Source organism: Anguilla rostrata, chromosome 5 (genome assembly GCF_018555375.3).
Source record: "Anguilla rostrata isolate EN2019 chromosome 5, ASM1855537v3, whole genome shotgun sequence".
In the NCBI taxonomy this organism is placed as follows: Eukaryota; Metazoa; Chordata; class Actinopteri; order Anguilliformes; family Anguillidae; genus Anguilla; species Anguilla rostrata.
This window is the reverse complement of record NC_057937.1, coordinates 49,752,522-49,767,380: the sequence shown is the minus strand read 5'-3', so window position 1 is coordinate 49,767,380 and position 14,859 is coordinate 49,752,522. Positions and strand designations below refer to the sequence as shown.

General features: G+C 42.3%; 1 protein-coding gene across 2 annotated transcripts in view; it reads right to left on the bottom strand.

The window, feature by feature from the left end:
- The window catches only part of LOC135255551 (polypeptide N-acetylgalactosaminyltransferase 18), a 77,539-nt gene that overhangs the window by 21,263 nt on the left and 41,417 nt on the right, over positions 1–14,859 (bottom strand). For both annotated transcript variants that reach the window (XM_064336877.1, XM_064336878.1), the window contains exons 2-4: positions 11,323–11,515; positions 9,895–10,061; positions 579–762 (exon numbers count right to left, since the gene is read on the bottom strand). In XM_064336877.1, the coding sequence (XP_064192947.1) occupies positions 579–762; positions 9,895–10,061; positions 11,323–11,515 (544 nt within the window). The remainder of the gene's footprint in view (positions 1–578; positions 763–9,894; positions 10,062–11,322; positions 11,516–14,859) is intronic.

The window sequence follows — 14,859 nt, the reverse complement described above, 5'->3', positions numbered from 1 at the left end:
CTGTATCAGGAGTTGGTCAGTATGGATTAAAGGCACAAACATTTTGGAAGCCGTTCAAAGCCTCTGAAAGATTTGGATCAGGCCACTGAGGGTAAGATTATGTGACAGGAAAACTCTGCTAGAGAAACTATCTCTTTGACCTGAGGAAGTGTGGAACAGATTTGATACTTTATCACCATGTGCGATACACCAGTGCTCAGGCGACACAGCCATCTTCACCTCCAGTAAAAAGACCAGGGTTTAATCCACATTTGTTCTTAATTTAAGATTAAATACATACAAACAAATACAATACAAACAAAATTTGCTCATCAAACTGTGTCCATGAAAAGAAAAAAAAGCACTTCAAAGAAATCAAGGGAAAGGGAAAAAGGTGAATCACTTTTTTTTGGCTCAGTGAAAGCCAGTGAAAGATTCTCAAATTGCCTTAACATGAATAACAACTACTGCAGAAATAAAATCTGTTACCACCTCAAGTAAGAGCTTACATTTTTTGAAGCAGCAGGACATTTGTGCTCCTGCTGTGAGCAAGCAGAGGAAATGTTGAATATGTGAGAAACAGACGGGGGGGTGCTCACCATCCAGTGTTGAACTCCACGTGGGCATCGAAGAGTGCCACGACAGGCGCAGTGGCCGCCCTCCACCCGCTGACCCGCGAGCGGATCAGGCCCTCCTGCCGGGTGTGGCGCACCACCTTGATGAAGCCGGGCTGCTGGCCATTGGTCTCGTCCACAAAGCCCTGCAGCTTTTCCTTCAGGTCCTCTATGCACACATTGGAAACACAGCAGACAGATACTGAGGTCTGGTCCAAATCAAAGATGGTAAAGTACAGCGAAAATCAGAACTGCCTGTGGGTTCTTTCTCCCTCTTTCTCTCTCTCTTTCTCTCTCTTTCTCTCTCTCTCCCCTTCCCTCCCTTTCTTCATCTTGTCCTCTCTGCAGACTTTCCAGTTTTTTTCAATTTGTTTCATTTTTATACATGAAAAAATAATGCAATATCAGTGAATTTAATCAGGATTCCAGAAAGCCTTTGAGATCAGTAGGAATGGCAGAGAGCCTTGTCTGCAAATGAGGAGTTGCTGATGGATGCCCTGGGCTCTGCAGTGATGACACGACCGTGAACCACCCCCCCAAACACCCCCCGCCCCCCCCCGCCACATCTCTGACTGCACTGATTGCCTTCATGGGTCAACACACACTTATTGGCAATGATTTGGCCCATAATTCATCTTCTGCTGATGCCCTGCAGTAAGGAGGGGCTCGGACCTGGCCAGCCGAGGAGGATGCTTCGGTTACCACAGGGCTATATGATGCCATAGCTGTGACATGAGGCGTTTCTGGGAGAGGGTGATTTAGGACCTGGATACCGGTTTCCACTCTGAAAATAATAAGTGCCCACACTCAGTCCCATGTGCAAAACAAGCATGTGATCAGAGAAAAGACAGATTCACTCATTATGCCACATAATTAAGTTACGTTATGAGTATATTATGTTAATACGTTACAATTATGCTGATTATGCCTGATTATGCTATAGTTAGTTGTGAGTTCAATAATAGTGTTTCTCAATGTGCATATCAATCTGTCATTACTAGCCTCTTGTGCATGCACTGCCTTTACATTACACTGTTACACAAAAGCATTGAAATGTTTGAATGCCCACAGACCTACAAAGTGGTTTGCAGGTTTTTCTGAAAGCACGCCAAAGTGGCAGCATTCTGAAAAGCAGTAGGTGTTGGAAAGCACTGTTATATAATATCTCAAAATATTTTAAAAAGTACTCAAAAGTACTTCAAAAAAAAGTACTTCATCAAAAGTACCAAAAAAAAATATTTTCACTGTGTCATTTAAATTGGCTAGTTTCAGCACAAAGGTCCACCACAGAAGTCCATTGTACCAACGCCCTCAGATAGTTAGACTGTACAAGCTCTATACTGTCTAAAACTGGGGTCCATTTAAAAATACATAAACAACAACTCTATGGCAAATAACCAGAAATCTATATTTTCGAGTTATGGTCCAGCAAGGAATCCACTAGGCAGGCCACTCAGAGCAGCTGAGACAGGACAGAATGATGAGGAAAAATGGCTGAAACTGACTGTTTTATTCTTGCCATAATGCTGACCTGGACTCAGCGGGTTGGGTAATGGTCATCATTTGATTGTTTTTTATATGAGTCAATCAATTTGGCGCATTGTTAGAGTGCTATTCCTTTCCTCATCACAGTGGTGAGATGGGTGTGTATCAGTGTATCACAGCCACTGTTGTCATGGCTATCTGGCTGAGCGTAAGACCGACATGATTAAAGATAGCACGCACCACACTCCTGACAAAACTGGGGTGTGATGATGAATAAAGCCTTTCCCTTTCCTGGAGACAAACTAGGCTCACAGCGACACTGATGGCCCGAGAGAATGGGCGAAAGGGACAAATGGGTGAATTGGGCAATCTGTCAATACCAGCCCCTGCAACAGCCCACAAAAGGTGCTAGAATGGAATAGGACAGGCTCTGCTCACTCCCTGCTCAGGGCTCTGACTCCATGTATCTCTGAATTCTAACTGAGCCAGGCTTGATCACGGTACAAAGACCATAAAGCTGGCATACACTTTAAGTCTGACTTCACATCTATATTTTAATGAAGCTATATCAACTGCGCATAGGCAGAGATGTTAGATTTAAAGGGATGTCCAGCCTTTAAAGAAAAATCAGAAGTTAACTAAGACATTTTTTTACCTCTGTTATATACATGGATTCCACACCATTCCACACTGCATCTCCTCTCGCACAGTAGATGGCATTGATACGGTATGCCGATATGTCTGCACTCCTGTACAGAGCCTCGTACACTGGTCTAATGCCCACAGAATTCCCAGCTCGTATCCCACAAATTACAGTCTGCAGTACAACACCGCCAAATATCTCCGTGCCAAGAGCACTTTAACAATTAAAATCCTATAAGACACCAGACTCTTTCTGAACTCCTCGGCAAGGGCAAGAAACTTGCAAGAGGTTTTCTTTGCATTAAGGAATCCAAACTCATGTTTATCCCACCTGTGCTTACCAATATATGTGCATTGTCTACTTAGAGGCAAAATATACAGACACTTCCAAACGAGACTGAAGCTGAAGGCTGTTTGAACATAATACACATGTGCTGTGAACAAGTATCGGAAGAAACTCTCCATCAATTGCATCGATGTCAACACAGACCACTGCATGATTAGTATCCAGAATTTTATTTAGAGAATATTATCTACAAAATCCGTTCTTATTTAGACACATGTATTTGGCCACTGCGGTGTCTTTACCAGCAACAAATATCCAGAATAGGAGATAACAGAAGGAGCTGACAGCTGAGTTTGGATTGGCTAGAGGAAGCAGTCCTGGCTGCAGTTGTGCTGTAACAATGATTAAAACAGCTGTGCCAAAATCTTTCAGTGGTGCCAGCACAACCACACTCCATATGGCATGAATCATAAACACATGGCTCCAAACACCGTCACTCCCCATAAACACACTGCCCTATATGGCATGAATCCCATAAACAGACTGCTCTAAACACCATCCCTCCTCACAAACACACTGCTCCTCACATATACACTGCTCCAAACACCATCCCTCCTCACATACACACTGCTCCTCACATATACACTGCTCCAAACACCATCCCTCCTCACAAACACACTGCTCCAAACACAATAACTCCTCATGAACACACTCTGAATCAAACTGATGGCAGGAGACAGCAGTACAAATTCTTCCGTTTGAAAAGGACATCACTAATTCTGCCACTTAGTAGCCGTTCCCTCCCGCCCACATTTAAAACGAGACATAATCATGGAAATACTTTTTTTTTTTTAAACCTTCATTCTTTATCTAATTAGGTAGGTCAACTGCTAGAAGTGTGATGACACTGAGTGTACTTAAGGCACAAGTGAAGTGTGTAGGTTGTTCTGAAGGAGCAATGACCTGCCCTGTTTAACCAAGCACATGAGAGGCCATTCTCAAATACCTTCCCTCACTATTCATAAAGCATGCTGAACTTTTCTGTGCAAAGTACCGTTCTCGTATGAAATATTCAAGTAAAATAAGTGAAGCTAATGCATCCATTGTCCTATGTATAATATATGAGCCCTGACATGTAACCGAGGCCTCTCTGTGATTAATGAGAGGGTAAAACTGTGGATCCTCGTGTTTCCAACTTTTCACCCTTCAGTTTGATACATTCCCTGTCATGGAGTCCACACAGTACGGATACAGAAATGATGAATCTCTGTGGATTACATTTGCTTCGCAGATATTTTTTCATATCATTTGCAATAAAGCAATTCAAATGCAAGAGAATTGATTGGGAATAACAATGACAAAATGTAATGGATCACCATCAATCATAACAAACCAATTAGAGTAACAGGTCCATTACCTCAGCAGAGGCCCATGGCCAAGTCAATAAGACTTCTGGCCAGAACTGACCTAACTATACTTGCATAAAAACACTAATGTAGCATAACAGGCACAACGGTGTCACCGCTACCGTGTAAGGAAAATACCAAGCAAGATGTAAAAATTCAGTTTGAAGGTTCTGGCACAAGGGTGTGAAGAAATCCATGGGTAAACTGACGTCAGCTGCTGGACACTCGCACGCATCCCCCCAACACGTCTCTGTGCTATAGTTGGCTCCGTGCTTTATCTTTCTACCTCCCGTTCACCGTGGAAGGATACTAGCTCTAGCGCCCGCACTGTGCACAGTTCTCATTGCGTCAGATTACAAAGAACGGCAGCCATTTGCAGGATTATTTTGTGGAGATTGTGCGAAATATGATGGGTATTACACCGCTAAAACAAAAGCAGCTTAGCTCCATCATAATTACTGCGCAGTGTGAGCCATCAGTCAAGTCACGGATGAGGAGTTAAGGAATGCATCTCGCTGCCAGAATTAATAACATAGTACTTTTATCAGCTCCAGCTAATCTCATTTGGCACGCCATACATTGCCTGCTCAAGAGTGGTATATCTTGTTATGTATCTAAATCTATGTATATTAGCTAATTACAATATCCTGGCAGTTTGCTGTGTTAAATTTGATGATTGCTGAATTTGCCAAATTGGGAAGAAAAAAAATAATTTATTTGTACAGTAAACCTATTTCATAAGTAAAAATGTTGGTTCAATTCAGACCTAGGTTTGCTGCATACTGTAGAGGCTCGGATCTGTTCGACTTCTTTACTTCCAGACTGAAACTGCTCTTTAGAGAGACTGCACAGTACTCAGCCTGAAAAACAGAGATGTAGAATGAATACGCTTTATGAAAGTATATTCGGGGAGGCATCTCCTCACTGAAACCTGCCTACACACCAGCAGAACCTGCTCCTTGATTTTCATGCATTTTGTCAAGCGTAGCATTTTGAGACTTGGATACAATCAGCATTCGTTCTTAACTAATTATTTTTTGTTCTTCACAAGTATATTCCCCGAATATACTTATGAAAGTATATTCGGGGAGGCATCTCCTCACTGAAACCTGCCTACACACCAGCAGAACCTGCTCCTTGATTTTCATGCATTTTGTCAAGCGTAGCATTTTGAGACTTGGATACAATCAGCATTCGTTCTTAACTAATTATTTTTTGTTCTTCACAAATACAGGTAGTCAAGTTAAGCTAAACTAAATCCCTAAAACTAAATTTTCCAAACTGAGTTTGTGAAGAAAAGGTGTAATGCTTACATTTACTTGTGTGTCAAAGTTAAGAACAAATGTTGAATGAATGCAGGCCATATCAATTTTTTGGTTCTAAGCACAAGTAATAGCAACATAATTCCTATATCTCTTTCAAAATATTTCAACAAAAAATTATTTGAAATATAGTCTTGTAAGAGTGACAGGGTTTTTACAATGACAGCAAGACAGAGTATGAATTACTAACTGAAACACAAATAAACCAAACAGCCATTGCCTAAACCTAGGAAAGATATAATGAAAGTTCCTGATGTCTCACTGATACTCATCACCTCATTTGACAGAGCATTCACATACACCCTCCATCTATTAAATCTTCCATCTTTGCCTTGCAATTAATACAGAGAGCAGCACAGACATAATTATCTCACTGAGAACACTTGCTGTGTACGAAATCGTATTTGATAATCTTTTAGTATCTTGAAAGCTAACCTTGATTTCAAGGGCAGCAACACGTCATTTCAGCCATTTAAGTCAACATGATATCCACTGATGTGGGATTACAGATGGATTAGCTCAACTTAATAAAAGGCTAATCTTTTCATTTGTTCATGAGTAATTTATCCACTTTTGACTCGCAAGCCGTATGTCAAATACAGTACAGTATACTGCCAAGAATACCATATACAGCTACGTCCACAGATGTGGTATAACAGAATATATATACATCATCTCTGGACTCCCCCCTACCACCCCCAAGATCAATACTTTAAATGAGATATACCTTCAGTCAAAATCACATACATCAATGTCAACTCAAAGCCTCAGCCTGTGTAAAGACCCAGCTCCTCATACAACGACCCACCATTCGCCCGACTCCCTAATGATCAGAAACGCTCAAAGCCTATCTGCTGCAATTACGCTACAAGGGCAGTTTGTTATTTTTTTCTCTTCAAAATTAATATGCCGTATTAAGGTTAATTATCCTGTCAAATGAACACTACGGGGGCTGCCGGGGCTTGCTAGAGTACGGCCAGTGGAGCAGAACAGCGGTGTAAAGGGTTTCCTCCCCAACAACAGATTATTTCACCGCAGGTACTGTATACTCCTGAGCGTTAGCATAGATTAATTCCACAGTAATTTGCATGGTTTTAACACAGGTAAAAACACACAATATGCCATGCCCTATCATAGCAGTAATCAAAAGGGAGAGGTGGATGGGGGGGGGGGGTGTTATTCTGAAGTTTAAACTAAACTGTGCAGATGGATAGTTCAATCAGGATATACACAGGTCTGCCCTAGTGTAGTACTGGATAGTTACACATGAAAGTGAATTCATTTTGTACTTCACTCTGCATACAGGACATCTCGAAGCAAATACATATCCTGAACTTCTGTAGTGCAAATGAAACTTTTTACTCCCGGGGAGTTTTTCAGACTTGTTTGAATCTCCAGGTTAGTTTGAGCTGGGACATTGGATTAATCCAGTATTGTCTCTTATAGCACAGCAGAAAATCACTCAGCAGTGATACAGGAGGGAATCTCTTCTGTGAGTGTGTGTGCTACACAAGCAGCCATCCGTGTCAGTCACCCTCGTGGGGGAGAATGCCTTCCTGGCACACGGAATAAACATCAAAATGCTACCTCTTACCAAGTATTATCTAAATGATAAAAATAAAAAGCAAAAGGAACTTGAAACAAGACCAGATGTAGAAACTTATTAATGTCTGTGGTTCTTCAACTTCTGATAATAACCTCTGAGAAGGTCAAATCCTCATGGATGAGTTTAATAAAGTATTTCTTTTCTAGAGTGAGTGACGTGTCTTTATTGAAATTTCTTGTGGAACCAATACCACAATAACCCTCACAAGAGATAAGAGTGAAATAGAGAGGAATGTATAGGGAATAAAATAATGAAAGAAACAGTGAATTATTTAAATTCTATGATTAAATCTGTTCAGTTTTATTGGATTGTCTGCATCATGGCTGAAATTAGTTGTTTCATGTTTTGAATAACTTCAATAATACTCCCTTGGCACGCCTGCCTTTTATCTTCCAATTCTATTGTCTAGTTTCTATCTGAATGAAGTCTTGCTAATTAATACATTGGCTCAGATTCAATAAACACGAAATCTTAACTTTTACTTTCAAAGAAAAACTTTCTTTTCACTTTCACATTTGTAAAAAACAAATGGTGATTGAATCCTGGCCATTATGCCACATTGTTATGACATAATGTGAACAGAAACGTGCAGTGGGAGATGTGGTGGATGTCAGGAGCCTTCAAGAACTGTAATTGTAACGATGAATGGAAAGTTAGGTTTTTTGTCAGATTTAGATTTCTGTATAGTGTTACCCTGTGTCCTGAACTGCCCTTAATTCTGAAACTTTTGTGACTGCTAAGTGTAGTCCCCTCTGTTTGTCCCAATGCTGGCTAGTGGAAGCTCATCAATGTCCTGGTCTTTTCTATCAACTGGTAGCAGTGTAGCAGGGGACAGCAGGTGGTATCCCTGGGTGGACCTATAACTGCACATCTCCCGTACACTAACCGTGACAGGGCCAAATCTGCCAGCTACAGGTATCTCACAACAACGCAGTAGACTCCGTAGACTTGAGGCTTAGACACAATAAAGCTGGTCAACAGACTGACAGTGTTTATTAGTTGCACAGATCCCACTGAAACGCCCCTGCAAACACTCTGTAAAGCTGCTGGTGGGAGTTTAAAGCTGTGGCTGGCTTCGGGGAGCCGAAGAAAGATGTTGTGGGTAGTTCTCTGAATGAAAGGGGCTCCACACAGTCAGATCACTCAATCTAAGTCTCTGCAGAATGTGGGGAGAGAGAGCATGGAGCCAGTAAATCTTCACAATCTGAAATAAATCTAGAGATAGTGGCTGAGAAACCTCCACACAAACACGCACACACATGCGCGCACACACACACACACACAGTGGGGTGCAGGGGATCAGTACAGACGAGAGTAGGGGGTCAGTACACGCACAGCCAGTGAAAGTACCAGGCGAAGCGAGGCACAGCGGAGTCTCTGAATCACCTCTCACCTCCAGCAGGGAAGGCAGGACAGCACAAGAGAGCGGTTTCAATTGGCCGACTGCTAGGCCCAGAAGGCGCTCTTTCAGCACAGTGTTGTGTCTGAAAGTTCCTCAAGCCCAGTAGCTCGGAGCACTTATTTTTTCACTGATACTGTACGGCCAGGGAGACGGGCAAGGCTGCAGCCAATCAAACAGGGGCTCCCACAGGACGCTGCTTCACTGCAGGCGTTGTTAACCGCACTCTCTCCCCGGAGACGCCAGCCAGGTGCTCAGAGACACACCGGGGGACCAAGGCCGACACAGAAACATCTAAGCGCTTAATTTCCCTGTCTGATTATGTCCCGCCGCTGGGCAATCGCCGGCTGCTTCCAGGTCATCTGTATTCCACTTCTCCACTTCTCCCTTTTCAAATTAATCCAATCAGCACAAACTTGCAGCCCCGTATCCAAGGCATTAAGTAGATTAACACAGATTAAAGAGAAACCGCCTGCTCATTTCTGAGCTCTCGGCTTTGGCAGACACGCCACTGGACAGGCCTGGTGGAGTCTGCTGTCGCCTTTCCTGGCAAACATTTGGGAAATACTCTGCATTCTTGAAGGCATACTTTCTGACTTGAAAAAATATTTGCTCAAGGAAACATTCTAACAAAAAAAAAAAACATTTTCTGATTTAAGCAAATATGTCTACACCTGTCCCATTCAAGGCCCTTGTAAAATTCCCTTTTAGAAAATTATTCATAATGCCAGGCAGGTGTGTGATGTATTCGGTTGCGAATAATTGTAAGAACTTCGGCATTTTCATATACACCTGACATTCACATAACACATGTAGCACAGAGCTTCATTAATGGGTGAACACGTTCTGAGAGATGCCAGAGGTACACCAGGGCAATGAATCCTGCCAGTTTTTGCTTATTTCTGTGCAAAGCATAATCCCAAAATGCCATGGGAATATTAACACGCGAACATCAAATACAAAATTAAACATTGCTTTGTCTCGTCTTTTCCTTTGACTCGCATAAAATCTCATGTTCCGCATATTAATACACGCAAATAAAACATATCCAACAAGGAATCAAGAACCTGCTGCCCACCCACTGGTGGCATGCACAGTTTGGTGTCTGGACCTTGTTGATTGTGGGTAACGCACAGGAGGTGAAGCGAAGCTCACCGTTGTTGCTGTTGTCATCCACCAGGATGATCTCTTTGAGGAGGTGGGACGGCGTTCTCCGGATGGCCGAGTGGATGGAGCGCAGGATGGCGGACAGCGCCTCGTTTACGAAGATAAACACGATGCTGACTTGCGGGAGGTTTGCAGGGTACGAGATGTTTCTGCAGCTGGGATGGGTGGGGCGAAGAAAAGAAGAGTAGACTAAGGTCAGGTTTGTCCTTCAGGGTTCAAATATGGAGCAAATGAGTGGTTAGGAGATGGCGCTACTGTCACTGAAAGATAAAAATGATCTGGTTAATCTGAAGAGAACACCGAGGTGCTGGAATTCTCTGACAGCACATCTTAGGTCTTGCTCTAGTTTTTATCTCATTTTATCACTGTCATATGCTACATAATGAGGGCTGCTGCGAGCCTGTAGTCACCTACCTGCATGCTCTCACTATGAAGTTGTGCAGCGATGTCGCAGGCCTGATATATTCATACTTTTAGCAGAGGCTTGTGTATTCCTTGAAATGTATATGATGTAATACATTGAAAAGTACCAGCATTTAGTGTGAGTGATACAGTAATAACAAAGCTAAAGGCTCTTGACTTATGTAGATTTTTTACAGAATTAAGAGCCGAATTGCAAGTGTTTATTGAAATGGCAGGTGTTGTTCAGTTCAGCAGGCTTCCTTCCGCATACGTACCTCACGAGTAGAATTGTGGATGGCTGCTCATTAGCATCAGATGTAATAATCATGATACAGTACAACAGCAGCTTTAAAAGGCAACTATATTTTTCTAATATTCTTTGGTTATATTTTGCTCTTATCCATAGTATCCTATTCAACATCTGAGGTGGACATTTGCTCTTGCTGGCTTAAATGGACAATAAAGCTGCAGCCATAGTGCTTTGCTGTAACGTTCCCATTCCACGTGATTCACAGACTACAGCAAGAGGACAGCTCCATGCTATACGTGTATGTCCATCGGCCAAAGTGGGATAGGAAATTATCAAATGAAAAAAACTGGCAGCTTAAGTACCATTGTGTTAATCTACAGGCTCCTAACTGAAATTAATAATGTTTTTTTTGTTTGTTTCCGTAGCTGTGTTAGCTATCGAAAGCAGTGAGAATGTATTGCTTTGCTGGGTTATTATTTCTGTTGCAAGACTATTAGGACCTTTGACTGGTCATTTTTCAACCTTGTGGCTACAGGCATTGCCATGGAAACAAAAACATGTTGTAACGCGAATTCTGAATTATTTACATGCAAAGTAAGGCAGAACAGATAAATTGACTAATACCTTCCTAATCACAGCCTTTTTTTGCTACAGTATATCAGTCTTCGTATTGTGCGAAAATACCCATTACCCATTAGCCATAGAAAATTATTATTATTCACAGAGAGAGAGAGACAGAGAGAGAGAGGGAGAAAGTGAATTACCCATCAGGCCTCAGGTCAGGGATGGGCCGGTCCAGGGAGAGGCGGTCGCTGAGGTAGCCATTGTAACCGTAGTACTGGAACTTCTTGAACGCGATCCTGCGGCTCTCGGGGCTCAGGTCCTGACCCCAGTGGGTGAACAGGGAGGAGTCCGAGAAGGATTCAACCGCTGCGTTCTCATCCTTTGGGGGTGTCTCTGTGGACGAGGCAGAGTAATTAAAACTGTGAACACAATACTCGCTTTCTAACGACACTGTGGAGGACGTCTAGTGAGAGATGGCTCCAATAACAATGGAATTATGAACTTCTTGAAATGAGGTTCGAAGTGAGGTTTCCATAATTATTTTAACAGTCAGACTGGGATGTGTCTAATATTACAGTAATCAGTGTGGTATCAAAACTACAGTTAGTTATATATGCTATTTTCCCTCTACAGCACAGCATTTCACCCCAACTAGTGCCATGGGACTTGTTAGCTGCTTTTGTTTACGCTGCTGGCTACAGATAGTCCTGTAGCCACACAACACAGAATTCGACAATCGCTAACCTTGATTTTGTTATGCTCTTGAATTATACATTTTGTATAAAATATCTATAGAATATCTACATTGCTGTCTTTTCAGTGTTGTGGTTATTTCTGTTGTGTCTCTATTCTGTGAAATATAAGACTTTTACCTTTATACACACAAATGGTGTCACAGTATGGTAGAGCTACCACCAAGAAAAACACGTCTCATTAACGCTAACCGGTAGCTTCTAATCTGCAGTGTAATCACATAAGTTGCTGACTATTTTAGCTATATGTAGGTGGCACTCCTGCCTGGCAGATAGTTGTAGTGCTATAAAATCCACTTTTTTAAGGCAGCTCATTGGCAGTGAGACCTCAAAGCAGCAGCTCCTACACGTCTTCATACAATAGACAATGCATGATAGATGGCCAAAACAGGCATACATTAGACATTCCAGAACATCACAGAGGCCTGCTCTACACCCATAGTCTAATAAATACACACAATGATGAAAAGCTCCACTCACGTAATTATAAAATCATAATTAACAGACCAAGTTATTTAACTGGCACTCTATTACACCAGCATGGCAGGTAATAACTCATAATTTCCATTGTGACAGCAGACAATTACTGCCGGCTTGGGCGAACTGCAGCCAGGTTCGTTAAGTATCTCTCCAGCGCTGAGAAGGTCTGGACTTGAGCCACACAGAGAGGCGCAGAGTGTTCAGCAGCGGCATGCCAGGGTATTCACACTGTCACGCCTGTAATGAGCACTCCAAACATTGTCTCCAATCCCCCTGTCGCATTTCAAATCCTTGAAATGAATGTGTGAACAGGCAGGACAAACAGCTCCCTTGGCGTACACTGGTATAGTATATACCAGTGTATCTGTGTTTGTTAGCGCCATAGTTTCGTCTGGGCATTCTGTAACCCAATCCTCACGCAGCTGATACATCTTCTATGACTTATTTATGTGAGTTTCAATTGCAGAATTGGCTTTGCTAACATTAAAAATGATGATGATTAGATTATATTTTAACGACGGGGTAACTGATATGGAATTACACCATTCATTAAAAATGAATTAATGTGTAACAGGAGTCTGTGGTTTATGCAGTTACACAGGCCATGTGCAATTGCCTTCCTTTTAAACCTGACTTGACCCAATCTCATCTCCACCCCTCAACCTGTTAACCATAACCTGATTTAACCTAATCACAAATCAACCAAAACCCCCTAACCCCAATTTAAAACCTAACAACAAATCACTCTCCTTACCCCAGCTTTCCCACTAACCCTAAATCAAACATAACTTTTTCTGTAATTTCTACTTAGTATATAGTGCCTGTGGATCCACATTTTTAAACCTTTTTTTTTTGTTGCCATACTTCCTTTTATCTAAACACAGTAAAACGTTCAGTGCTAATTTAATTACCTCTAACAGAGGCTAATGAGTCCACGAAGGGAAGAAATGTTCCCCATAATAGTAAAACGTCAGCGCCGATTTAACACCAACTACATTTTGTTATGAACCATAAATGTGCACTTGTGTAACTGCAAGGCATCCAATAATGCAATTACATATAACTTGTTGGCAGTTGAAAGCTACATAAAAAAGTTCAATACACAGCTTATGGTTACATATTTAACCTCTCGTACTATACCTTAATTGAAGGCATGCATAACCACATTAATGTTTAAATCTCACTGAATATGCATGAAGTGTACTGTGTAAATCTCACAGACACCACACAAAATGCAGTGCGTAAATATCTCGAAAGGTGTGTGGAATGCTGTGTGTCATCAAATGTGTGTTAACGTAGCTGAAGACGCATGTATTGCAATGTGTAAATCTCACTGAAGGCGCATGGTGAAGGTGCCTGCATGTATTTATACAAATTGTTCTGGATTAGGACATCTGCCAAATGCGTTAAATGTAAATGTAAAAGTAAAACTCACTGATGGTGCATGCAGTTCAGTGTGTAAATACCACCGAAGGTGCATGCAATACAGTGTGTATTTGCAAAGGGCAGAGGATTGAAACTCTATTTGTAGATGACAGCAGTCTCCAGCTCAGTGAATTCTGGAATTCTGGCAACAAAGGAGGAAATCTGCATGAGCCCTATAGGTCCACAAATGTGTAGGCTCCAGTACATGTGTCATAGCTGTGACAAGCCCCCAGGCAGATTTTGCTCAGCAGTTACAGGGCAACTGGGCAAGATCGTATCTGCCTCCTTGCCTTGTCCCCAAACACTGAATCACTGCTGCAAGGTCTCTCATTACAAACCAAGCACACGGCTTACACTGTTACCACAGAGTCCCCAGAGTTATCCAGAAAGGATGGAGTTCATCGCACAGGTTCTCTCCACACGGCAGAATGACAGCCTTTGAAAGCCGAGTTCTCCTTAATGCTCGGCACAAAGAGCTGCAGAGACGGCGCTGTAATTCAGACCTGTTAGAGGTCTCACCACAGAGCCGCCAGTCAGGGAGCCGAAATGGAGGCAGGGTGGGGCTCCAGCCGACTCAAAGGCCGCACTGTTACCTGTGTGCCACCGAGAGGCCACACGCTCCCTGGTCACCTCCCCACGAAACACTGGAGAGCAACAGGAACCGTCCCAGAGGCCCACGGCTAAATAAAGGCTGATATTGACTGAAATTAAGCCCAAAGAACCGGGAAGGCTTCAAATGCCGTACAAAAGTACACCAGAAATATGAGCCCGCATCATCAACCACGCCATGCAATCTGGCCTGAGGTAAGCATGCTGAGATTTCTTAAGGTCACAGTATTAGATGCATTATCGCAGAAAAACTTAGATTTAGGTCTGTGTGGTTTCCAAAGTTCAGTGTCAGGTGAGTTGCAAAATCAGGTGATGTTGATTCAACTTGTCCTCTTCTTGGACTTTATAAAATTATTATAGCCTGGTTTGAAGTCAATCACATTATGTTCTGGAATGTTCGGTAAAAAATGAAAGTATGTAACAAGGACTTGCCATTTGAGACCACACATCCTGCACAAATTAATATTCTAA